Source organism: Drosophila hydei, unplaced genomic scaffold (assembly GCF_003285905.1).
Source record: "Drosophila hydei strain 15085-1641.00,03,60 unplaced genomic scaffold, DhydRS2 tig00008122-arrow-pilon, whole genome shotgun sequence".
NCBI classification, from domain to species: Eukaryota; Metazoa; Arthropoda; class Insecta; order Diptera; family Drosophilidae; genus Drosophila; species Drosophila hydei.
This window is the reverse complement of record NW_022045833.1, coordinates 2,327,825-2,354,824: the sequence shown is the minus strand read 5'-3', so window position 1 is coordinate 2,354,824 and position 27,000 is coordinate 2,327,825. Positions and strand designations below refer to the sequence as shown.

Sequence of the window (27,000 nt, the reverse complement as noted above, 5' to 3'; positions counted from 1 at the left end):
ATGTGTGAAAAATAACAGTAAAGCGCTTACACCCACGCACACAGAAACACACGCATACGTCAACAAAAACAACAACAACGGCAGTCGGTCAGAAGGAACAGTCGCAGCACTCAAGGAATTACCCCAGGATTCGCAGGCATCCAGCGCAATACGAGTCCCCACACACAGCCACAGACACAAACTCATACACCTACAGCCAGCAGCAGCTGCAACAACACGGGAGAGAGAGAGAGACAGGGAGCGTAGAGAATAACCGCAAGAACCTCAAGACTAAGTCACAGTAAGTGCATTTGCATTGCCCGTAACAATAAGTATACACGGCATGGTACTCATTTCTTATGTACTTACATACATGTATAGTATATGCTAAACACACACACACATACACACAGACATTTGCATGTGCACGCTGGACATGTCAACAACAATAATAGGCAGGCAACTCGCCGTGTTTTGATATCTGCTCTTATTTATTTCTTCTTTGTTTGTTTGTCCAGTTGGACAGCGAAAGTTGTCAATGCCAAATGCACGCAGCAAATGATTTTATTTCATTGTTGTGGCTTGATAGCTGCTACTGCCACCTGGTTGCACACAAGAACGACAGCAATAGTTGAAGGTTAACTAAAAACTGAAACTGTTTAAACTTTTATATTTCTTATATATATGTACTTTGGATTCCATGTCCTTCAGATGACGTCAAATTGAAACTCGTTTTACCCATAGACATCTCTCGCAGTGTTTAAACGTGATATCATTTCTTATAATGATGGATTGCAAGCACATAGCACATATACACTAAGACTATCTGAACTTTTTAAATTGATTGATTGAGCACTCTCAAATGGCCAAGTATGCTTAAGTCTGTTGTGTGCTAAAGGGCTTTAGAGGAATACACACATACATAAGTCCAGCTAGTTTTTGGTGTGTAGATGTGTCCAATATGATTGAAAAGTATTTTTTCTTATTATTAAAAATTCAACTGCGACTGCTTCAAACACTTTCTATCTGATATCGATTAAGCAGCAAATTGCTTTACATAAAATGTTATCGAGTTACTATCGATATACAGCGACATTTCTAAAACCTCTAAAAGGAGCAATAGTAATTTTTAGATGGCCAATTAGCTCGCTTTTTGGATAGTTGCTGGCTGCATGGGAAGTTTAATCCCCTATCGAATTGAACACATATACACCCACACAAACACACAGAGTTTGCTACCAGCGTATTCTTGTCTAAATAGCCGAAAACTTTGAAATAGTCAACATTTTGATTGAGAAATTTACAACTTCTGTGCATAATTGAACCGAGCACACACACACGCATACACGTGCAGAATAAATGTATCTGAAATTGGCATTTGCTTTGTGATATGCGATGCCGCAATTTGTTATCAATAATTAAACAACAGGCCCACAGGTTATGCTGGCAATTGGCAACAGCTGCTTAATGTGTGTTTCACGGGGAGCTGCTTACAAATTTGAAACATGAAAGAACATCAACTACATCAACAATAACAACAACAACGTGTAACAACAGCCAACCCTGTGCTGGGTATAAAAATCGATAATTACCAAGCGAACGAGCTTGGCGAGGCAGATAAAAAGCACGCAGCACGCTCTGATAACAGCCTGCACTTATTTACTTGAACATGACTGTCGCTGCTTGTCGCTTGCTGCTTGTTCATGTCTGTACAGGTTTATGCCTGTCTTCGCGATGCGCCTCAAAAGCCTCTCAACATCCGCCGACCCCACCGCCAGCGCCGCCACTCACCGCTAGATGGAGCTGTGTCTTTTGCCAGGGGCCTTGACGGTGACGGAGTGAACTTTTGATTTAAAGCATGATTGTGTGGGGGTAAAACGTTGTAGCTGCTCGTACAAACAAATTATCGACACAATGTTGTGTGTATGACAAAAAAGTCACTATTAACTCAATGTTGAAATAGCCAAAGCAGCCAAGCTCCGTCCTCCCTATTTCTCTTCCTCTGAAGACAAGGCTAAAACTTTTTCAAGGCCAGGCTCGAGCTGATTGCCTTGTTGTCAGTCAAGGCGTTCTTTGAAATTTCATCATGACGTGACACTCATATTAAAGAAAAGCTAATATTCATATTTCCAGAGGGCAAAATTCATAAGAAATTGGCAGGCAGCAGCTACATAAACACAAGCTTTCTCTCTCTCTTTCTTTCTAAGTTTATATACTGCAACTTGCTGAACTAGTCAGCTGCGCAAATCCCTTAAGCCTGCCTGTTTGTGCCAAACAGTAAGATTAAGATTTCATTTAAGTTGGCTTTAACTCACGTTTTGACATTCATCCATTGCTTTACAATTTGTAGAATCACGAACTTCGCCCAAGCATTCGGCACTGTGATCTTTCCAATGTGTAAGCTGTGTAAGTGTTGTAAAAAAGGCGCAGTGATTATCGATAGTTTTGATATTGTTAACATAAAAGATGAACAAATAATTGCTGTGCAAATTTAAAATTAAATTACTTTGTTTTACACTAGTCTAAACTATAATTGAATTATTTGTTTTTCAATTTAACAAAATAATGAGTGCCTGCCTTTGTTGTGTCATGAACCCTTATAATGGAGAATAATCCTTTGTGCATAGCAATCGATAGTATCGAAACTGACATGTGCTATTGCCTATCGACGGTTGTGCAGCTCTTGTAAATAAGAGGTAAAAAGGAATCGCTTCACGGAAAATGTAAAATTTTAATAAAATATCCTGCCATACTAGCGCGTCGTAACCTATAGTCGTTCATTTGGATTTCGCACAGCTATTCACTGCGTTTCTTCAGTTACCAATTACTCTCTAGCTATGCCAGCTATTCCCCCAAGGCCTTGTCACTACCTAATCCCCAGCCACCGCTCCTCCGGCCAAGGCCAATAAGTTAATGCGAATCGTGTTTATGCTTTTTGAAAAGGCAAACGCATTTCGTTTAATGCACGCGCAGACAATTCAATTACTTTATAATCTGCAGTACTGGAAGGCGGCTTACGCTTGGTTGAGCTGCTACCGACGGCTTCCTGTTGCTGTTCCTCTGGCTGATTAAACAATGATACACAAAAAATTAAAAAAGTAACCAACACTTGTTCTACGTGTCGGCGCTCTACTCGATCAGTTGCATCCTTGCTCCCGTACCTGGGCCGGCAGCCACGCCCACGCCCACACCCAGGCCATCGCCCATGCCGCACTTGGGAACTGCGCTGGGCACGGTCATCATCACATCTTCAGCCTGTTGCAGCAGATAATGGCCGCTGCACTTATTGATCAGGCTGGAGTCGCCATCGCTGCCAGTGGTCTGCAGACTTCGAAAATTCACACTGCTGTTGCTGCTGCTGTTGGGATTGTTGTTGTTTTTGTTGCTGGAGCTGAAAAAGATGATGGAATTGGGACAGCACGCGGCCAACGACGACTGCTGCTGCTGCTGCTGCTGCTGCTGTTGCTGCTGTTGCTGTTGCAGCTGTTGCTGTTGTTGTTGCTGCTGCTGCTGCTGCTGCTGCTCCTGCTGAAGCGAATTGGCTGCCGTTTCACGTTTGAGCACAGTGGTGCAAACGCTGGCGCTGGAGCTGGTGGTTATGGTGGTGGTTGTGTCCAGCGTCTCGATCAGCTGTCCCTCGTCATCCGAGTTTAGGATGACGGTGGTGGGAATATCGTGCAGTTTTAGCTGTGGCTGCTGCTGCTGCTGTTGCGGAAGCAACTGATGCTGCTGCTGCTGTTGCAACTGCTGTTGCTCCTGCTGCGACTGTCCATGTTCTTCGTCCAGCTCCTGTTGCTGCTGCTGCAGCATCTCGATGCGCATGCGCGCCAGCTGTGTGGCATCGTACGGACAGAAGTAGTTGAGATTGATGATCCGATTGCCAAGTTGCTGCACCGGGCGTGAGTTGCGCGAAATGGGCGTGACGCCATCGGAGCTGAGCAGCTGGCGAAAGTGGCGCAGCTGAAAGTCGCTAATGGCCAGCGACTCGGGAAAGATGAACCACTCGGTGCCCTGGTAGCACGGCGGCTGTGTCAGCGAGCCACCGTAGCTATAGAAGCCCGTGCGAAAGGGATAGATCAGGTAGGAAAGCGGAAAGGGTGCAATGTTCACGCGCTTGCCGGGCGTCTGCACCAGCTTGAGGTTCTGCATGAGCGGATCGAGAAACGGATTGTGTGCGGACAGCTCGAACACGTAGGCAATCATAAGCAGATCGTAGCTGCTCGTGCTGTTGCGACGCACCGAGGCTCCCGTGCGATGCAGCACCTGCATCTCGAGCGGAAACTTGCGATGATTCAGCGTATGCTCGGAGCCCTCGCTGTTCGACCAGCCCCAGTGGAAGCAGAGCTCCACAAAGGTATAGCTAGCCAGCAAGTCGGCGCCACTGATGGTCGGCACATTGCTGCGAAACTGGGCACGGAGCAACAGCGTCTGTCCCGTGTTCTCCAGCACAATGCTGGCCGGCAGCTCGTCGTAGTGATTCCAGTTGAGCAGCTCGCGTATGGCCAGGCGCTGCACCACCTGCTCCTCAATGTTGACGGGACTCTGATTGATAACCGACTGTGTCCAGGTGTGTGGTCCGTGCTTTATAGTATAATCAAAGCCGCCTGTCACGCCCTTGGCGCTGTTGCGCCAGAGATACGAGAACGGATAGAGCTTGCTAAAGCCCTGGAAACGTTCGCGCAGCTCCTCGCCCAGCTCCTTGCGCACCTCCTCGTCGGCCTGATTGAAGAAGCTGATGAGCAGACAGGCGCCGGTGGCTAGCAGCGGATGCTGCCAGGCCTGGCTTAGCAGCAGGTAAATACCCTGGGCCAGCCAACTGACGAGCATGCCCAACGTGGTATCGAACATGGTATCCGGATCCGAATGTTGATGCAAAAACGTGAAATGTGAAAACGCAGAAACGAGTAAAAATAAGAAGTGAAGCACCAATCGGAGGTGTTCAAAATTTTAATTTAAATTAAGGTTGATTTTGAAGAGAATGGAATTTTTTCTATAAATATATATGTATTTGTACATACATATATAGATATATATATATATATATATATTTAAAATGAAGTCGAGCAATTGATGCTAGTGTTAAACTGTTGCTGCGAATAATGATTTTCTCCACATGAAACTTTTTTTATAACAAAATCCAGGCTAAGCTGATCTAACTGAAGTTATCTGATTCCTTTACAGCACACAATTATGGCTGGCGGCGGGGATCCCAAATGGCAGAAGGATGCAGCCGATCAGAACTTCGACTACATGTTCAAGCTCCTCATCATTGGCAACTCCAGTGTGGGCAAGACAAGTTTCCTCTTTCGCTATGCGGACGACAGCTTCACATCGGCCTTTGTCTCCACCGTGGGCATCGACTTTAAGGTCAAGACCGTGTTCCGTCATGACAAGCGTGTGAAGCTTCAGATTTGGGTAAGTCAAGCAGAAGTCGACTACTGATTCACTTTTGTGCTAAGTGTGGCTTGGTGCATGGCCAAGGCTGTTGCTGTTGGACGACTTCATTCAGATCTCCCAAGTTAAGATAGATCCTAAAGCAACAGATTTCAATTGTAATAAGAGTCAAGGCAAGCTAGTTGAACCAAGTTCAAGTCGGTGTCAACTTCGCCCAAGCTAGACCTCTCCACTAACCTAAGCAACTCTCTTTAACAACTCGCTTCAAGTTGCTTCGCAAATCCAACCAGTTTCCTTGCCAATTTGGCCGCAACAGACAACATAAAATTAGCAATTATCAACTGCCAAGCACTCATCAAAAGGCCAATTCTAGTTAATTCTAGTTAAGCACTCAGTCCAATTAGCTAGCGTAGCTCTTACTAGATGAAAGGCTTCTAAAGGAGCACAGATACCTCAGCTTAATCGAATACAATTAAATATGAGCAGCGCCGCCTTTCAGCACACACACATGTTCAGCTATTCAGCTAGTCAGTTACTCAGCTATTCAGCTATTCAGCTATTCAGCAATTATTCTGCTAATTGCTTTTGATTTCAAGCTGTTTGTCAACAGGCTCAACCTATACTCTTAAGAGTTGTTCAGTTAATTATTTAAAAATCATAAAATTTTCTAATTAAAATCAGAAGTGAACAAGCTAAAAAGTGTAGCATACTTTTATGGGCAAAGCTTAAGTAACCTAAATGCAGCACATTTAGTAATGTGACAAGTTAGCTGTCAATTAACATAGATAAAGAGCGAAAGAGAGGCAGAGAGAGTGCTAGAGGGAGAGAGCGAGAGAGAGAGAGAGTCAGCTCTATTGATTGCTGAGAGCTGTGTCTATTTTGGCATCAATGCCATTGAGCGAGCGCCTCACTCGCCAGGGGCAACAAGTTTTACAGGTGAGCGCACTGCGAAGTGTTCCCACACGAACACAGCTGTGCGCCCACATGCATACATACGTGTGAGCGTGTGTGTGTGTGGGTGTGTGGGCAGCACTAATTGCGTTTTATGCACATGACACGTAGATGTAACACATAGACTTTACCTCACTGACCATAACGTTTGCTTTCTGTGTATGCGTGCGTGTGTGTCCTTGTGGGCAACAGGATACGGCTGGGCAGGAGCGTTACCGCACCATAACCACAGCCTACTACCGCGGCGCCATGGGTTTCATTCTGATGTATGATGTCACCAATGAGGACAGCTTCAACTCTGTGCAGGACTGGTGCGTAACGAGAGCTGCAAACATACTCACACTGTGCGCTTAATTATTTGATATCTTTTGCATTCAGGGTGACACAAATCAAAACGTATTCGTGGGACAACGCTCAGGTCATATTGGTGGGCAACAAATGCGACATGGAGGACCAGCGCGTGATTAGCTTCGAGCGCGGACGCCAATTGGCCGATCAGCTGGGCGTTGAGTTCTTTGAGACATCGGCCAAAGAGAATGTAAATGTTAAGGTTAGTCTCAGCTGCTATATCTTCTAAATGCATCCATATTGATCCTGATTCAATGTACGACAGGCTGTCTTTGAGCGTCTGGTGGATATTATATGCGACAAGATGTCCGAGAGTCTAGATGCAGATCCAACGTTAGTCGGCGGCTCACAGAAGGGACAACGCTTGACGGATCAGCCGCAGGGCACGCCCAATGCCAATTGTAATTGTTAAACGGACACAATTAGCCGATGTTATAGTCAAAACTAACTAGCCTACACACATAGACACTCACACACACACCCACACACACACACATGCAGACACACCTATACACGCAGTACAGTTACAATTTGAACAAAAGTTTTGAGAGCGCAGCAAATGAAATGCAAAAACTTATAGAGAACGAGAACATAAGTAATACCAACATATATATGTATATACCAGCACACACACACATATATATATATCTATATATATACATTATATATTTACAATTGATTTGCATGTGTTTGAATTATATCAGTGTTTCCAGCATATTTGTTGAGATTGTATTTGATATGAAGAATTTAACGAGAGTTAGTATCGCAGAGAAACCAAAACAGACACGAAATACTGCTTTATATATACATATATATAATATACCAATATATATGTATATATATGAATATAAATACAAAGAAAACATGTTTATTTTCAATGTGCTTACTGAGAAATGTTGCTAATTTGTCAATGTGTTGTGTGTAAAAATTGATAAACGATACCGATAACGATATCGATAATGATAATGTTAACGATAACAATAACTCATGTCTAAGTGGCATTGAATTGGGCACTAATTAAATATGCACAATTTTGTGCTATATACATATTTATATATATATATATAAACATAATTTCCATGACTTTTCCCATTTCCTTTTCGCTGTACTCTATAAACATAAAACTCGTCTGTCTCTTAGCCGTATCAAGACGATATTTCTTTCTCTCGCAAACACTTTTTGAATGTTTCATTTAAGTATTTTCAATGTACATACGCTGGCAGCTTGGAAAAACCGTCAATAAATGAAAATTGAAAGAAAATTGAATAAAGGCAAACAAAATAGCAGCAAAAACGCACAAAGCTAGCGAATTGGTGAAATTAAACATTAAATGCAAGCACTGACATACATATATATATTCATTATAAACTAACTAGTTTTCACACACACACACACACACTCACACACACTCACACAGACACACACACATACACAACTGTACGCGTTGTATATGCATAAAAGGCAAGGCTCTAGTCGAGGAAGAAAGTTCATTATTATAATTATAATTATTATTATGTATGTATGTATTTATGTAGTGAAATTAAACAATTTTAATGTGTTGCGTATTATAAAAATTAAATATTATACATATATAAATATACATATACCATATGAGAAAACCAAACGAAAGACAAAACCAACTCTAAATGAACGGCATCAAAATTTCACTTTTGTTTTACTTGCTCAAAATTTCATTTCAAAGAGAAATTATTGTGTAGACCAGATCGAGCGTGATTTTAACCGGATGTAAATAGACTATATATATAGACTATATATATACAGTCTGGCTGATCTAGCGTAAGCCGAGAGACTGCAAATACTTTCTCAACGCACAAAGCTTTTTATGATTTTTACTATAAGTTTTTCAGCATTTTCAATTGACAATTAATGAATTGTAGCCCACCGTGCGTTGACTGCACAGTGCAACAAAACACACAGAGATATCGGTGCATTTAATTTAAATTAAATTAATAAACTAAACTAAACTTAACTGAACTTCAATTTTTGATATGCACACGAAGTAAACAATTTCTTCTGCTTAAATAATTATAATTTCTATAAACGAAAATCGATCAATTTTTCTGTGAATGCCAGCTGACTTTGAGATATAATTGTTATATATAATATATATATATATATATGATGCATGTAAAAATTAAAACAATTTTGTATAGCTAAACCATAATGCTGAAAGACAAAAACAATTATATAAAATTGCTCGTCATTTGCAGAGTTTCAATTGAGATATTAATTAAAGGCATATCGCTGTATTATAAATACCTCCCCCATCTCCTCCTCCGCCTCCTCCACAAAAGAAAAATATACCCGCAAAACGGATTAAAATTGTTGCACGAGATGCAGAGCAAAAGTCTCTTTCAGATACAAAAGTATCTTTCAGATACAAAAGTATCTTTTAGATCCAAAGTATCTTTCAGATACAAAAGTATCTTTTATATACAAAGAGTCTTGCAAAAAGTATCTTGCAGATGCAAAAGTATCTTTCAGATGCATGTTAAACAATTTGTTCGTTTTTGTTAAAATTGTGAATGCCTTTGCAGCTTCGTCGACCTATTTGGCATTTGGAACTGTTTTTTTTTGTGTACTATAATCAGATAACAATGGCATTATCAATATATGTATGTATACCCTATGCGATTATTGTGAATGTATGCTTATAGCCCAAACGAAAATAAATACAAAATATTGTTAACGATTTCATAAATTAAAGAAACTTGCGCTACATTGTTGTCATTTTAATCCAATAAAGAAAATATTAAATTATTGCCGAGTATACGCAAAAAGAAGAAAATTGCATAATTATTTCCTCATAATCAACATTGTTTGGCAACCAATTAAAAATAATAATAATAATAGTACTTAAAAGGTATGAACCGAAAATGCCCCATTAGAAGAATGTATACAAGAATTAACTGAATCCAAGGTTGGTCTTTAAGTATATATATAACTATATATATATATATATATATACTATATATATATATGTATATATATACTATATATATATACATATGTATTGATGTATTTTGCATCTTATGAGAATATTTAGTGCATATACAAACACATACATACCACGTGCACACATACACACACACATATATATATGCGATTGCGAGTATTAGACATGCTTACTGTACTTCGGATACACACATTTATGTATATATATATGTATTTATATATATAAATATATATATATTTATATATATACATATATATATTGTGTATACGTGAACCATGTGCATATGTATTTGGGTTTATTTAATAATTTAGACAACAAATAATGAACTATTTATTCTTGTACCTTCGGTACATAAATGATAACAAACAAATAACAATAATGAATAATATTGAAAGTATTAAACATGAATAAACGTAAATTCAAAATATGAAAAAAAAACAAAACTAAATAAATTTAGTTTTATTTGAAATATTTGTATATTGATTTGATGCTATGGATAACTGGTAATTTTAATATATTTTAAATAATAATAGAAATAAAAATTAGTTCAATCTGAAGGGAAGACGCTGAGGCTGCAGATTGATAGCCAAGTAATTTTACTTCAAATATGAAATGGACTAAGTTGATTTACCTACCTGAAGTTGAGCTGAAAGTTGAGCAAGTTTATATAAAGAAAGAGATAGATAGATGTGAGTGATGGGGAGGGAGGGAGGTAGATAGAGGTACAATAGATTGTAATAAAAACAACTTTTTATATTTATAATTTACACATTTTATTTAAATACGCTTAAGTTCAATTCACATAAATATTATTATTATTATAGTTTAGCAATTTGAAACAATGGCGTAACTCACATCGAAGAACAGCAGCGAGAAGCGATCAGAGAAGCAACATTTAGAAAAGTTAAGAACAAATATTTTAGCTGGAGCCGTATAGAAGCATAAGTTGTAGAGCTGTGTATGTATATAAGTTAGACATAGGTGCATATCTTTCAAGTTGCCTATGCAGCTTATCTATGCTTCTTGCTTGCCTTTTGTTCATTCAAATTGCCTGCTCCTCACTTGCAGCTCACTTTTTAGCTATTGCCATTTGTTTGCTATGCTTCTCGCTTCGCTTCTCGCTTGGTTGATTAAGAATCTGTTGCAGGCAGCTTAAAATTGATTTATTTTGGTATTTTAGCCACACGTTTCATACTGAGCAGCTTTAAACTATTATTATTATTATTTTAATTAATTTTTTTTTGTAATTTTTGCACAGACACAAAAACTGTTTCTAGCTACAATTTAATTTTATTTTTGAGTTTCAAAGCATTTTGAAATATATATGTATATATATAGACATTTACTGCTGGATATGTTTAACTGTATGTGTATGTGTGTGTGTATTAGAGTTTATATATTTATATAGATTTTGATCATGGTGCGTTGTCTTTATGCGCTTCACACTCGTTTCTTTTGTACATTTAATTTGTTTTTATTTATTTTATTTGATTTTCGAATTTTGCCCGAACTCTTTCAATTTTCAACTAAATGGCAACGCGTGCAAATTAATTATAATTTCATTTAGCATATTTTGTATATATTTTGTTTTCATTTGATTGCATTCAGATGCGCTCAACTTTAACTAATTTGGCATAATAAGCTCTACATAATTAGGAGGCACACGACTTTTTGTTTCATTTGCATATTTGCTAAAACTCGACGAAAACGTAAGGGAAAATATGGAATGCGAATGGGTGAGAGTAGAGTTAAGCTGTATGCGGCTTGTTGATACCCTGTACCAGTCTCGTGTAAGGGAATTCGAGATAAAAGCAAATTTCTTTGATGTTGAGCAAAAAATGTGAGTTGAGCTTAGCTGAGTTTATCTATCAATTTTATTAAATTTAATCAGAGATTTATGCTCAGTATATAGGATATCTATAATTATGACTCCGATTTTATATTTATAGATATCCTATATTGTTGCTTATATAGAAGGGGTATATATCTTTGTATTTGTATACATTTTTATTAACTTTCAGTATACCCTCGCTGCTTATGCTACTGAGTACAGGGTATACAATTTCGTCTTGCATACACAAAGTTTGTTCATAGAGCTATGTAAGTTATAAATATATCTTCATAATGTACATCATTATTCGAGAGTTATTTGAACTGCTAAATACCCTTGCTTAATAAGTATTTGACAATTTATGTGTATGTGTGTGGGAGTGTGTGTGTATTTGTGTTGAGCTATGTTGAATTATGTCTTAAATATAAGAAAATTCACAAAAACAAATGCATAAAATCAGTCTGAGTTTTATTTAATACATCAAGTATACGTAAGTATATATTTATATATATACATAAATATATATTTATATATATATATTTATATATATATTTTTATATATATATTTTTATATATATTTATATATATATTTATATGATACATATAGAGCTAAGTAAATGCATAAAATTATGAGCTAAACTTTATAAATTTATATATGTTTATATAAATTAATATAATTATATAAATTTGCCATATGTTTGTGTAGTTGTTGTTGTTTTTTTTTATTTTTATAAATTAATTAAATGCTAAAAAATATATGTATATATAAGTGTATGTGTATGTGCATGCATGCAGCACAGGTTATCCTTCTCTGTTATGGTATGTACAGGGTATATGTATGTGTCTGTCTGTGTGTATGTTTGTGTGTGTGGCCAGCAATTATATTATATTATTTAATTTCTTGAAGCAACATTTAAATATGATTTGTTTGCCTTTTGAATTGGGGCTTGCGTCTGACGGTTGCAAACTGATTTGCTGCTTGCTGCAGCTTGTGCGCTTGCAACTTGTGCTGCTGCAGCTGCCGCTTTGTTGTTGGCAGCCGTCACACTGTGGTCTCGTCGTCATCAATATTCCGCCTGTGCCAAAAGAGTTTAGTGCAAATTTATTAATTAAGTTTTCAATATTTCAATTCATTTATATTTTTAAATAGGTTCTCAACAACAGCTAAACTATGCCAGACGCATGCTTTTTAATTAGATAAACGCTTAAAAACTTAACTACATTAGCTAATGTCATGCCAAAAAGCTGAAATTCATTTAATTTCAAGAGCCAAAAAAATATAAAAATCAAAATATGTGAGAAATAAATTCAATTTGCATGCAAAATTACGTGAGTTGTTATAAATATATATATATGTATATATATATATATATATGTGTGTGTGTGTGTATAATCTGTTGTATGTGAGTGTGTGCGTGTTTCAACTATTTTGCCGTATTTATGTTTAATTTATGGCCAACAGCTGCTGCTGGCTAAAATAGCTAATTTGATAAAAATTAAAATTATGCTAAATATTTTGTCAGCTAAATTTCGCTTGGAACAAGTGAAAATACTTTTCCTATTTATGAATATTTATGAATATTTATGAATAATTCGTATTGTTAGATATTGTTAGATTATTTAGCTATTTAGATAGTAAAATGTCAGATATATTATGGGTAGTTTAAGCACTATAAATATTCTTGCATTTGGCGCTGTTCGAGTTAACTTTCTTTCATATATTTGCTCTAAGCGAACTAGTTCAATTTTGAATATATATATAAAGCGTGTTCATATGAGCTTTAGTTCAGATGGCATATCATGGATATATGGCTTCTTTCCAACTATACTTGAGCGTTTGTTTGACTGCAGACAAACTGGTTTTTATTTAACTATTTTTATATTTACTTCTAGCTTTAAAACAGCTAAATTTAAGAAAATTTTGAAACTTTTTGGTGTGCTCCGTCTCGTATCATATGTATTTCTTTATGACTACAAAACTTGTTGATTCCAGCTACAATTATTGTCAGTTTTCCCCATTAGCCACGTCCCTCCTCTTTATGAGCTTGTTATTTACAAATGCAGCTGCTCTTTAGATTAACCATTTTCAAGTCTAAAATTTTTATTCATGTAGACAAATGCACTGAGCCAATATACCCTCTTCACTCAGTAAGCGGGCATTATATGCGCACTAGTTGCAAGAATATTTCAACTTCGCCAGGCCGAAGTTTAGTTGCATCATATTAAGTATACGCCTAGTCGAGGTACACAGCGCTAGCCATATTAAGTATACGCCTCGTTGAGGCGGCCAACTTATTAAACAGCTTTAATTAACTATTAAAACTGGTGCAATCTCTAGTTGATTTGTTGGGATTTGTTGTTCTGTTCTATTATTAATTGAATTCGTATTAGTTATGTACATATCCTGATACCATATTGTTAGCGACCAAGGATAGTGCTGCTGCCTCTGCTGCCTGCGTTGCAGCCAAACAATGTCGTACTGTGAAAATGTTGTTGTTGTTGTGTTGTTTTTGTTATTGTTGTTGTTGCAAAGTAAATGAATTTCAATGATTGATGCCACACATAAAATTGTTTGTTTTCGTTTTTGCTTAAATTAATGCAACGCATTCAAATTGCGAAATAGCAAAATTACAAAATTACAAAATTACATAAATCAAAATCAATAACAACAAATTAATTGTGAAAGCAAAATAAACAATTGATTTGGCTATTTTAATTCGCTTTTCTTATTTACAATTAATTTCGAATTAAATTGAGCGCAAATCATTTTCAATTTATTTGAGCGCATTAAATGAAAGGACCAAAATTTATTCATTTCGTTTTGCTGTGTGTAAAGTGCAATTAAATTACCAAAGAAAAAAAAAGAAAGTAAAAAAGGCATAAACAAATTAAAGAAAAATAAATTTCAATTTTATTTACAACCGCAGAGAAAATGAGGAGAAAAATGCGAATAGAAAAGTAAATGAAAATGTGAGACGCTGTGATACGAATGATATTTGAAATATATGGAAAATGCAATTCGTTTGTGGTTTACCTCGGAGCTGTTGTTGTTGTAGCGATTTGTCAGTGTTTGTTGTTGTTGTTGTTTTTCATTGTTTTTCAATTGTTGTTGTTCAAGTAAGACGCAATTGGCCGCCATTGTTATGCAATGCGTATGTGTGTGTGTGTGTTGGAGTGTGTGTGTGAGTGAGTGTTGCATGTCAGTTGTTGTTATTTGCAACAAAGCACAAAGCAGTAAAGAGTTAGAGCGAGAGAGTGTGCGAGAGAGAGAGAGCAGGTTGAAGAGAATAGAAAAGTGAAAGATAGTCAAATTAGATTTGCTTCAAACGTTCCCAGGACCAGCTGAAAGTTTCAATTATAAGTGTGTGCATTCATGTGTGTGTGTGTGTGTGTGTGTATGTATGTGTGAGTTCAGTTTCGGATCATATTCATTTGCATTGTTTGTAGTTTTCATTGTAGTTTTGATAAACGCATGGGAAAGGGGGAAAGACAAGGAATACTTTTTTTTAGATATATCTTTTTTGTTGTTGGTTGTTTATGTGTGTGCGTGTGTGTGTGTATTTATGTGGTTTTGTATGCCATAAAGCAAAGAGAATTAGAAACAAAAGAGCACAGATTAAAATGGAATAAAAACGTTGAAGAGAACTGAATAAAAAGACAATTGAAATGAAAGCTTGAACTTATAACTAAACGAAATGAAACGAGCCGCACAAATTGCTAGACAAATGCGAATATGAATACGAATACGAGTATGAGTATGACTATGAGTATGAGTATGGATGACTATTGAATAGTGAAGGCGAATGAGGACGATTATGTGAGTAGCTGTAGCAAATGAAATCGTTTGGATATGTAACTCAAATTGGATTGTACGACGAGTACAAAGCGGACTAATTACGTGTGTTGTGTTGTGTGTGGTGTGTTGTGTGTTGTGTGTGTGGACTAGAGACACTCTTCGCTATATGTATATAGATATAGAGGACACACCGAAAACGGAAAAGGAAACGGAACGGAACGGAAATGGCCAAGGCAACTGCCACGGCAACTTCAACTTTAACCTTAACCTTAACCTTAACGTTAACCAAAAACCATAAGCGAAACGTAAGACGAAACCAACTTAAAAACAAGTAAACGAAGCTCGCTTGGTTGGGTACGGTTGGGTACTCACTCGGTGTCCGTGATGCTGGCCAGTGGACCCAGTGGCTGCATGGGAGCCACCATGTTCGAGGGCGGCGAGGAGGCGCGTGAGCTGTGCCGCGAGCTGCCACCGACGACGCTGCCGGCGAGCGTGTGCCGGGCCAGCAGTCCCGGATTGTTCATGTCGTTGACCAGCGCCGCATGCGGATGCATCTGCAGATGCAGCTGCTGTGAGCCGTGCAGCGACGGCGGCTGCGCATGGCCAGCGCTCAGCTTGCGCGCCTGCTGCTGCAGATGATCCTCCTCGGCGGTGTAGGGAAAGTGATAGCCATTCTTATCGGAGCCCTCCGAAAGGCGGTCTGCCTGCTGCTGCTGCTGTTGCTGCTGCTGCTGCTGCTGCTGCTGCTGATGGTAGTCGTTCTTGAGCAGCGAATGCACGGAGTGCAGCGAGTCTGTGGCAAAGGCCGGCTGACGCTTCAGGCTGTAGTGGCCATCGCGTGAGCCATAGATGTCCGGCGTTATGCGATCCTTGGATAGGTAGGGCGATTCGGACTTGGCGCCCAAATAGCCGCTGCCCAGCGTGCGCTGCTTGTCGTAGATGTTGTCGCTCAAGTAGGCCGCATCCGGATGGAAGCTGCGCAAATGGCCAATTGTCTGAGAGCCGCTCGCCCCGGCACCACCAGCGCCCGGATAGTCCTTCTCGCTGCCGTAGTGACTCGGCGGCTTGTACGAGCCGTACTTGTCCGCATAGTCGTTGCGTCGCCCGTACAGGCTGTCCTCGTAGCCGTCGCGTGCGTCGCGTATGTTCTCCAGTATTGAGGGCGTCATGTTAATCTTGTTGTGATGCTGCTGCATGTAGCTGGTGTCGGTGAGATCGGGATTGGGCAGCGGATTCGGCGATATGGTCATCTTCTGGCCATGCACATGCTCGTTGTCCGAGCCGGTGTCCTGCGACCAGCGTCCAATATTTGGCGGCGACTGCAGATACGCGTCGGGCAGCTGGCTGGACCAGCGCGGGGCATAGACCGGCTTGTTGACGCTGGGGAACAGCTGTGGACTCTGCACCACATTCAGCTCGGGCGGCGTGGTGGCCTGCACATGCTCCGTTATGTTCGGCAAGTAGGCGGGCGTGGAGCTAACGGCCGTGCTGCGATGCGTGCCCGAAGAGCGCGCCGTGCGAGATTCGTCATCGTCGCTGGAGTGACTGGAGGCCAGCTCCAGGGAGCGTCCATCCGTTTCGGAGCCCGAATCGGAGTCCTTGCGCTGGCGGCGCGTCTTCTCCTCGCTGCGCGTGCGTCCCGTGGTGGACGACTCGAAGCCACGCAGAAAACTGGGCGCATCGCTGGCCGAGTTGTAGTTCGAGGTGGATGTCGACGTCTGCCTTAGCTGGCCATCGCTGTACGGACTGGAGCTGGTCTTGGCAGTGCTGCGCGATGTGGTGCTCGAGGCGCTGATGCCAATATTACGCCGCGCCGTATCATAGTTGCCCGCCAGAAAATTGCTGGGCCTGGCCGCTCCGTTCACATTGTGCGAACTGTTGCTAACCACCATGGAGGAGTCCAGCAGCGGCACCTTGCGGCCCATGCAGCGCAGGCAGGTGCGTTGCAGATTCTCGCGCACGCGCTTATTGATGATGCAGTAGCCAATCAGGCAGAAGAGCGCGTGCAGCAGCACCACGCCGGAGAGCAACAGGCTTAGCAGCTGCGAGTGCTCCGAGGCGGCCAGCACTGCCAGCACCCACATGACGCCCATCAGAGGCAGCGACACCACCGACAGCCAGAGCAGAGTGCGCAGATTGCCAAAGCCGAGCACATGATCCTTCAGCGTAAAGGCCGCCTTCACCGACACAAAGAGTATGAGCAGATTCACCACCGACATGCCAGCTATGGGCCCCACCAGCCACCAGACGACGGGTTCGTAGACGGACAACCAGCAGCTGCAAGAGGAAGGTGACAGGTTTGAGTTGAATGCAAATACGAATTGAAGGGGCAACCACAGGCTAAGGTTACTTCCATTGAGAATTGCATAGAAAGGCGTTTAAAGGAAAACTCTTTTGTGAGCTAGACTCTAGGCGGGAAGGACAGTAAGGCAAGTTCCTTTAAATACTTACAATAAACTATTTCCGTATTCGTGTGCTCGCACCCCGACGGATAGGCCGACGACGACAGCTGGCGCACCGTAGCCCATGGCAAAGTAGAAGCCCATGGGACCATGATTGATATCCCGCATTTCAGTCAGCATGCGATAGAGATGCACACAGTCGACCGTTGTCCAGCCGAATGCGGCCAGCCAGAAGTAGTGCAGGCAGATGGCAATCAGCTTGCAGGGGAACTCGTTCTCCAACAGGTTACGCCTCGACTGCATGCCCACAAAGAAGAGCAGCTCGGCGCAGAAGACGCAGAGCACAATGTTCTGGTGGATGGTGTTCGAGTTTGTCTGCTGGCCGCGCAGCAGGGCCAAGGCGAGCAGGACGCCCAGCAACAGGGGCAGCGATACCATGAAAGCCGAGTACGAGGTGATCTGCACGAGCAGCGAGGGCTCGGGTATGTCCTCCGGATCAATGATGTCCACGATGACCGCATAGTTGGAGATGTGCGTGCAGCTGCAGTTGATCAAGATGGGCAGGTGCGAGACCTGCGCGAAGTCGCCGTCGAAGTCGGGAATTTCGGTCTGACAGCCGAGTCGCGTCCACTGATTGGTGAAGGAGTTCCAGCGCACACACTGAGGATTCGAGCGCGGTCCGAAGCGTGTCGCGTCCATGTCCAGCCACATTTGCAGCTTGATGGGCTGCGAGAGATGCGGCGAGCCCAGCGAACGATAAACCATGTGCTGTGGCTTCTGCAGCTGCTCCGAGGGATAGATCACCTCCACCTGGCGCTTGACCAGACGACGATCCCGATAGATGGCTTCGTTCTCGCCCTTGGACTGCTCGCTGCTGTCCGGACTGCCTTCGTAGTTGGGATTCAGCTGCTCGGGTGAGTCAACGCTTATTTCCTCGCCGGAATTGCCATGGAACTCGATGTCGTCGAGATTGAGCCGTATGTGCGGACTGTCCACTTCGGCAGCTTCGTTGCTGTTGGTCTCCTCTTGCTCCGCAGATGCTGGCGGCGGTATCTCATGGGCTGTGATGCGTATATCCTCGATTTGCTGTTCGCTGCTGCTGCTCGGCGCTTTGGGCACATCGAAGACCTCGACAAACTGTTGCTCCGTGCTGCTCGAGCTGCGTATTATGGTTGAGCCTCCAGCAGCCGATGCGGACGTGCCGGACGTGCCGGACGCAGCCGTTGCCGAGGAGATTTTGCGCGAGGGTATCTCCAGGCGTTGCTGCTCCCGCTCCGCTGATGGCACCAGTATCTGCAGCGACAAGATGGGCGTGGCCAGCTCTACATCGACGCCCCAGCGACGTGTAATGGTCTCGTCATACAGATCCGGCAGCAGCTGACCCACATCCTTGTACTGGGCATAGGCGACAATGGCGCGATAATCGTTGCCCCGACTGCCCTGAGTTACCTCGTCGCTCTCCGGCGGCGTTATGCCCAGCATCTCGAGCGGCACAAGCACCTTGGAGTGCTTGTCGAACTTGTGCTTGTCCAGTATGTAGTTGTTGTACTTGGGAAAGCTGATGACGGGCTTCTGCTTGGCCGAGTGCTGCAGGAAGCCACTGGTGTCGGGCAGCACCACGCTTTCCGTGGTGAAGGCGTTCGGCTTGAGGTACTTGGCCTTGTGGTACTCGCTCAGCTGTTCCGGCTCATAGCCGAAGAGGGACTCGGTGGTCACGATGTCCAGGCCCAGCACCATATTCCGTTGCACAATCTCAAAGGGATTCGTGTAGGTGTCGTGCTGCGAGCGTGCCAGGACGACCATGTACTTGTTGAAGGCATCCACCAGGTCGTCGGGACCGCGCTGTATCAGCTCCGTGGCGCGCTTCCATTCGGCGTCGTATTTGCGATCCAGTATAACGCTCGCCGAGTCGACCAGATTTTTGATGAAGTACTTGTCCTGGCTGTGCGTCAAGTTGAGTCCGCTCTGCATTAGCTCGTAGTTAATCAGCTCCTGCAGTATGCCCTCCGTGACCAACAGATCGGCGCCGTAGAGACGATCGTGCGAGAACTTCAACTCATCGGACAGATAGTCCATGTCCAGCTCATGCGACCAGACAGCGCCGCCTGCATTCAGCAGGAAAGACGACTCCATTTTGTATCTCCTGTTGTGCTTGGGCGCTGCTGGCTTGCTGACAGCGCTGCGATCCACCGCCTCACAGGCGTGCTGCAGCTGCTCAGCCATTTTGATGGCCACGAACGAGTTGAGCTCTAGCTCCAGTTTCTCCAGCTGCGACAGCTGGCGGCGCAGCTCGACGAACGGCTCCGAGGTGCAGTTGTACATGTCCGGCACGCTCCAGCTGCCCGTCTGGCTGTCGCAGCTGCGCTGGCCCTTGCCACGCGCCGGCAGCGGACAGCTCTCGACTGTGGTGCTGCCCAGCGGAGTGCGTGGCCACCAAATGCCAGCGGCAAACGAGCGCGGACAGGCATCGTAGACCACTTCGCAGCCGTTGAGCGTTACCTCTGCGTATGGGTTGGAGCAGGAGTCGCAGCGACGTCCGATGACGCCCTCGCGACACTCACACTGACCCGTCAGCCGATTGCAGGCGCTGTTGAAGCTGCCAATCGAGTAGCAGTCGCAGGCCAGGCAGGCCGTCTCGTTGGGCGGCTGATAGTGATTCGTCTTGCAGTAGCACTGGCCCGTCGTCTTGTTGCAGTCCGGATGGTAGCCCTGCTTGATGTTGCACTTGCAGGGGCCGCAGACGCGCTCGCCCCACCAGCCGCCCGGGCAGGGCTGTTGCAGGGTTCTTTCGCAGTACTCGCCGTGCTGGTAGGTGCTGTTGCACTCGCAGTTGTAGCCGCGCGAGAGGCTGGCGTTAGCTCTGCAGACGCCCGCGGCGCACGGCTGCACCGTGCAGATGGGCGCACAGTCGGGACCAACGTAGCCGGCGCTGCACTCGCAGGTGGCACGATCCCAGCCGGTGGCGCAGCTCGAGTGGGCCGGACAGCTGCTGGGGCATTGGGCGCGCGACTCGCAGCCATCTTCGACGTTTTCGCGTATGGTGGGCCGTGAGAGCACCGCTTGACTCGCACCGATGCGCACATCCTGCAAGCAGCCCTCGAAGGGCACGGCATCCTGGACGGCGCCAATGGTGCCATCGACGCTGCCCATAACTATTTTGCCCACATAGAGTCCTTGCACCTTCTGCGACATGGGCACCGAGCCGCTGCGCTGGCCATAGTCCACAGAGAATTGTATTTCCGAGCCTTGCTGCCACTTGATTTCCACGCGATGCCATTCGCCGTCCGAGAGGTAAGCGCCGGCTAGGTACATGGGCTCATTGTCGTAGACGTAGTAGAGCACGCCGTGCTTCAGGCAGATGACGGCCGAGCTGTTTTGGCCAATCTGTATCTGCATGAGGAACGCGTCCTCCTGGCGCGTGCGCAGCGAAAACGCCGTCAGCCACGGCAGCTGTATGGGACGCAGCAGTGGATTGAAGCTCAGGCTGCCATCACCGGAGAAGCGCCAGGGCGCGGGTATATTGTCCTGGCAATTGTTGCCGGCATAGCCCTCGGGGCACTCGCAGGTGTAGATGCCCCAGCCCTCGCGACAGCTGCCGCCATTGAAGCACGGCACCGAGGCGCACAGCGGCGACTTCTGCGGACAGCCGGAAATGGTGCCATTGTCCGCGACATACGAATTCAGATCCACGAAGCGATCGTCGATGCGCAGATCCGAAATGCAGCCGACATAATCACGATTCGCCACTGGAAAGTGGGCGGGTATGCGCGGCAAGCCGCCCACCTGCAACGGACCGGTTAGGTCCAGGAAACGATGACAGGTCTCGGTGAGCAGCGCACAGCGCTTGTCCAGTCGCAGTGTGGTCTGATTGGCGCAGTTCCAAGGCGCGCTCAGCTGCCCCGACAACGCAATGGCCGTGTCGCACTTGTCCAGGACGAGGGTCACCGTGCGATTAAAGTAGACGATTTCCACCTCGTGCCAGTGGCCGTCGGATACCTTTGAGGGCTGGACGAGACCCACGCGCTCGCTGCGATCACCCAGCGAGAAGGAGAAGCTGATGTGTCCATCGAGCAGCTCCAATGCAATAAAGTCGTGCAGCTCGTTGTAGCGTCCATTGTAGAGCAAGAGTCCATTGTCCTGCACCGTGGCGAAGCGCAGCTTGAGATTGAAGCGATGGCGCTGCTTGAGGCTCTCGAAGGTAAGGAAGGAGTTGCGCGAGAACGAACGCGCCCGCAGCTCACACGTTGCCGTGTAGGGCGGCGGCTGGGAGCTGAGATAGTTGTTCATGCAGGACAAGCCACCCTCGCAGGCTTCCGAGTTGCAGGGACGCAGCTTGTTGATGCTCGTCTCGCAGTTGGCACCGGTGTGCGTGTCGAGGCAGACGCAGGTGTAGCCGCCCTCGCGCCGCACACAGCTGCCGCCGTTCTGACAGGGATCCGAATAGCAGAGATCCACTTCGGTGTCGCACAGATAGTGCTCCTTGCTGCCCGTAAAGCCCTCCGGGCAGGAGCAGGCAAATGTATTCACTGGATAGATGGGTCTAAAGAGCACCGTATCGCTGTGTATGAACTCCGAGGCATTGCCGAACTTCAGCACCGTGAGGCACTCTTCAAAGTTGAGACAGGGCTCGCGCACGCAGAGATTATCATCGAAGGGCAGCACCTCGACGGTGGCCAGGCGAGCGAGAATGGCGCGATTGAGATAAACGCGCTCCTGCAGATACTGCGGCGTATAGTACTCCTCGTGCGAGACATCTGGCCGCTTGGCCGAGAAGCTAACGTTGAGTATGCGCGAGGTGACGTCCGTGTCGTCCTGTATGCTAAAGATGAAGATGCTCTCCTTGGGACAGGGTATTATGGCCGCCAGGCCGTCGAGGAAGAAGTTCAGCAGGGGCGACAGAAACGCCTCCTCCGTCATCTCGTTCAGACGCACCGTCACTGAGTTGAACAACATGTCCTCTGTGATCAAGCGGACGGACAGCTGCATGATGGCCTTCGCCTCGTTAATGCCGTCCGATACGGACACCTCCATTGTGGCAAATTTGGGCACATTTGTGTTCAGCTGAGGACTGAGAATCAAGCCACCTGAGCTGCTATTGAGGCGTAAGAGATTCGCATTGTTGCCGGACAGAATGCGATAGTTCAGCTTATCGCTGACGTCCGCATCGAAGGCGGGAATGCGTCCGATCTCGCCGCTGGGAAAATGATCCCTGAAGTTATTGAAGATCACCTGAAAGTCGCGCAGTTCCGGCGCATTATCGTTCACATCCGTGACCAGAATCTCAATGTGTGCATCATTACGCAAGGGCGGGCTGGCTGCTCGCACCACCAGCTCGAAGCGTTTGCGTGACGATTCATAGTCCAATTCCGTCATGGTCAGCAGCTGGGCACGCTCCGAGCCGGGTCGAGTGACCAGCGAAAACGAATTGGAATCGTCGCCGCCAATAATGGAATAGTGAACCACCGCATTGACGCCCTCATCTGGATCGTGTGCGTGTATCTCACCCACCACGGAGCCCACGGGCGAGTTCTCCGGCACATAGAGCGTTATCTTATCGGAGGCAAATGTGGGAGGTGAATCGTTGACATCCTCCAGCCGGATTTGCACCTCCACAGTGGAGGAGAGCGGCGGTGATCCTTTGTCCACGGCTATGGCAGTCAGATGGTAGGTGGCCACGCTCTCTCGATCCAGCCCCTTGTTGGTGCGTATTGTGCCCGATGTGGGATCAATAACGAAGGAGCCATCCTCCACGTCACGATCGCTGAGCAGATACTTGATGCGTCCATTCAAGCCGATATCCGGATCGCTGGCCGACACCTGTATCACGGAGGTGCCCACCAGCGCATCTTCCAGTATGGAGGACTGGTAAAGGGGATTCTTAAAGGCCGGCGCATTGTCATTCACATCCGTGACGCTAATCTCGACGTCCGTGGTGTCGCTCAGCGAGGGATTGCCGCCATCCTTAGCGGTGACTGTGAGCAGATATCCGCTCGTGGTTTCTCTGTCCAACTGGGCACTGGTTATAATGGCGCCAGTTTGTGGATTGATCGTAAACGGATCCGGGCTGCTCAGTCCGTTGATGCTCTCCTCGTTCAGCGAGTAGGTAATCTGTGCATTGATGCCCACATCGCTGTCGGTGGCCGAAACCACAAGCACAGTGGTGCCCACTGGCGCGTCCTCGAACACCGGAGCGCTGTACGGCGCATTCTCAAAGATGGGCGCAAAGTTGTTTGCATCCGTGATGTTGATGTGGACTGTGGCCGTGTCGGAGCGTCCGCCCGAGTCTGTGGCGGTCACCGTGAGCAAGAAGCGTTTCTCCTGTTTGTAGTCGAGTGGCTGGGCGATGGTGATCAGGCCACGGCCATTCTGCGAGGTGATGGCGAAGCGTCCACGAGTATTTCCCGTGCTAATCTCGTAGTGCAGGCGCGAATCTTCGTCAGGATCGGTGGCCGTAACCGTTGTCACTGGCGTGCCTGGCGGCTGATCCTCACCCACATTGGCTTCGTAGTATTTGGGATTAAAGCTGGGATCATTGTCATTCACATCCTGGACGGTGATCACCACCGAGGAGCTGGCCGACTTGGGCGGCACGCCGCCATCCTTGGCCACCACCTGAAAGGCGAAGCGACTCTGCTCCTCGCGATCCAGCGGCTTGATGGTCTGCACCCAACCAGTGCGCGCATCAACAGCCAATGGAAAGTTGTCATCGCGCTCTGAAATGCTGTAGCTGATCTCTGCGTTGGCGCCCTCATCGGAATCGTAGGCCTGCACCCTGATGATGTTGTAGCCAACGGGCACGTTCTCCAGCACGCTCTCCTGGAACTGCGAGGTGTAGAAGCGCGGCGCATTGTCATTGGCATCGATCACATTGACCAATAGTTGGGTGGTATTGCTGCGCGAAGGACTGCCGCCGTCCTGGGCACGTATGACCAGGCGATAGCTTCTCACGCTCTCGTAGTCCAGCGGCTTCACCAGGCTCACGTCGCCGCTCATGGAGTCTATGGAGAACTGGGACTGCGTGTTGCCGCCGATGATGGCATAACGAATTGCCGCATTGTTGCCCTGATCTGCGTCGGTGGCCCGGATGTGGGCCACGTTGTTGTCGTCGCCCCACTGATCCTCGGGCACCTGGACGGTGTAGGTGCGTTCGCTGAACTGCGGATAGTTGTCATTGTCATCCAGGATTTTTACCAGCACACTGGCCGTCGCCGTCTTGCGTTCGCTCTGCGCCGCGGCCATATCCGAGGCGGTTACGAGCAAATGATAGCTGTCGGACGTCTCGCGATCGAGGCTGCTGCGCGTGGAGATGACGCCGGAGCGCGAATCGATGCGAAAGATGGGCAGCTCCTGATCCTGTGCAGCACCTAAGCCATCTAGTGAAGAGAGAGTGTAAGGATGGGACTGGCTAAGGGCATCGGGTAGCTAGGTACTCACCTGTGACCGCCTCAATGCCATATTCGATCTCCGCGTTCTTGCCGATATCCTGATCTGTGGCACGCAGCGTTATCACTGTGGAGCCCACAGTGGCGCCTTCGCGTATGCTCGCCTCGAACTGCTCCGCCTCGAAGGTGGGACTGTGATCATTGCAGTCGAGTACGTTCACCTGGAGCGTGGTGGTGCCGCTGCGCGGAGGAAAGCTGTCGTCTGTGGCCACCACGCGAAAGTAATGCACATCCATGAGCTCTCGATCGAGGCTGGCCGATGTCGTGACGACGCCTGTGCGCGAGTCCACCTTGAAGAGCGACTGCGAGCGTGAGTCCAGCAGCGAGACCATGGAATAGACAACAGGCGAATCCTCGGGATCACGCGCCCGCACAGTGGTAACAGCGGCGCCTGCGGGCTGCTCCTCGAGCACAGAGGCCACGTAGAGCGCCTGCTCGAAGTAGGGCGATTGATTCCGCAGCTCGCGCCGCACGCGCTTCGCAATGTCGGTGTCATTGAACTCCTGATGATGATAGACGATCTTCAGGCGATGATCGGAGTCGACAATATCGTTGCGATTGCAGCGTATGTTAAAGGTGATGCTGACCTTCCACATGGACTCGTGTATGCAGACATCGCGACTGGCCACCAGATCGCGATTCTGATGCTCAATCGCAAAGCGCTCGTCGTTCACATCCAGGAAGTTCACCTTGCAGTTCTGGCACACAGATTTCGGGAGGAACGCGTTCAGGTTGTTGATGAACTGCGATTTGCGCAAACAGATCTGATTCCACTTGTCGGTCGTGTGTATGGCATAGGAGGCGTATGTCTCGGATATCCATTGCTTGGCGTCCGTGATGCGTCTGTGCAGCGCCGGCTGCAGCTGGAGCGGATCTGTGGCGATGCCACGACGCTTGCGGCTGAGTATGCGATGCCGCATCTCGTTGTCGAAGCTATTGCCGAAGATCAGATCGCCAGCACGAAAATCTGTGCTGTTCCGGCTGTAGGCCAGCTCCAGCTGATTGCCGTCGAGTAGCGCCAGCTGCTGGGTGCTGCGACGTCTGCGTCGCTTCGAATAGCCCGTGTTGTCCTCCTCCTCGAAGTGATGCAGATGGTGTAGCTCCTGCTCGATGCGTCGATCCTCATTGCAGCTGTGGCCCGATATGAAAATGCGCACCGGCAGGCTGTAGTAGTCGATCGAACGCAGGCGATTCGATGTGGAGTCCACATAGAAGGTAAACAGATTTGGATAGTAGATGCCGTCGCACTTGAGCGACTTTTTCAGCTGGATTTGGCCATCCTTGTGGCTGACCGAGACTAGATGATGCACAAAGTTCGCCGACTTGTGTGCATTGATTTTGTAATGTCGCTCCGAGCCGAGCTTATAGACGGACGCATTAAAGATGACTGCGCCCGGCGGCGTTTCCTCATGCACAATGATTAGGTAGCCCGAGATGTGGACCACGTGTAGCAACAGCAGAAGCCACCAAGGAATCGACTTTGTTTGCATGGCAACTGCACTTGATTATACTTCTTGTTGATATCCGTAGAGAGGTCTGTGCACCTCAGTCTGAGTGTGTATGTGTGTGTGAGTGTGTGTGTGTGGCTTGAATGGCAAACAAACCACAGCGCAATTAATGCCTCTATTCAATTATCATTGGTGCGCTGCATTGCCTGTGCGGAGCAAAAAAGAGCAGAGTGAAAGCAAGTTAGCAATTGATTTGTATAAATGAACATCCAGACTTCCATACTCATACAGTTGCTCGTGTACAAGCCATAAATTAAATCAGCGCCCAAAAGTAGGCAACAGTTTTCAACACACGCACACCAGCCGAATATGACGCATACGCCCCGTTGTCAAACGTTGCCAGCGAGCCGAATCTGTCACAGCTGCTGACAG

At 46.1% G+C, this 27,000-nt stretch overlaps 3 protein-coding genes across 5 annotated transcripts in view; 1 reads left to right on the top strand and 2 right to left on the bottom strand.

Moving 5' to 3' along the window:
• Positions 1–27: 27 nt before the first annotated feature.
• LOC111593302 (ras-related protein Rab-3) lies at positions 28–7,303 on the top strand. 2 transcript variants are annotated; one of them, XM_023305984.2, is made up of 5 exons: positions 28–280; positions 5,161–5,394; positions 6,517–6,635; positions 6,703–6,874; positions 6,938–7,303. In XM_023305984.2, exons 2-5 carry the CDS (start codon positions 5,170–5,172, stop codon positions 7,082–7,084), a joined length of 663 nt encoding a protein of 220 aa, XP_023161752.1. In that variant the 5' UTR covers positions 28–280; positions 5,161–5,169; the 3' UTR covers positions 7,085–7,303. The 2 variants fall into 2 exon arrangements, with proteins under 2 accessions (XP_023161752.1, XP_023161753.2); XM_023305985.2 differs by lacking the exons at positions 28–280; positions 5,161–5,394 and adding an exon at positions 6,153–6,309.
• On the bottom strand, positions 2,998–4,952 carry LOC111593300. The gene has a single exon (XM_023305982.2). The coding sequence runs from the start codon at positions 4,825–4,827 to the stop codon at positions 3,109–3,111; it is 1,719 nt and encodes a 572-aa protein (XP_023161750.2). The 5' UTR covers positions 4,828–4,952; the 3' UTR covers positions 2,998–3,108.
• A 5,051-nt stretch (positions 7,304–12,354) lies between the features above and the next one.
• The window catches only part of LOC111599347 (protocadherin-like wing polarity protein stan), a 37,494-nt gene continuing 22,848 nt past the window's right edge, over positions 12,355–27,000 (bottom strand). The window contains exons 3-8 of one of the 2 annotated variants that reach the window (XM_030225118.1): positions 25,113–26,774; positions 17,728–25,051; positions 15,649–17,553; positions 14,515–14,521; positions 13,892–13,959; positions 12,355–12,556 (exon numbers count right to left, since the gene is read on the bottom strand). In XM_030225118.1, coding sequence (XP_030080978.1) covers positions 12,523–12,556; positions 13,892–13,959; positions 14,515–14,521; positions 15,649–17,553; positions 17,728–25,051; positions 25,113–26,610 — 10,836 coding nt within the window. In that variant the 5' untranslated portion in view covers positions 26,611–26,774 and the 3' untranslated portion in view covers positions 12,355–12,522. The remainder of the gene's footprint in view (positions 12,557–13,891; positions 13,960–14,514; positions 14,522–15,648; positions 17,554–17,727; positions 25,052–25,112; positions 26,775–27,000) is intronic. The other variant, XM_030225119.1, reaches the window with a different exon arrangement.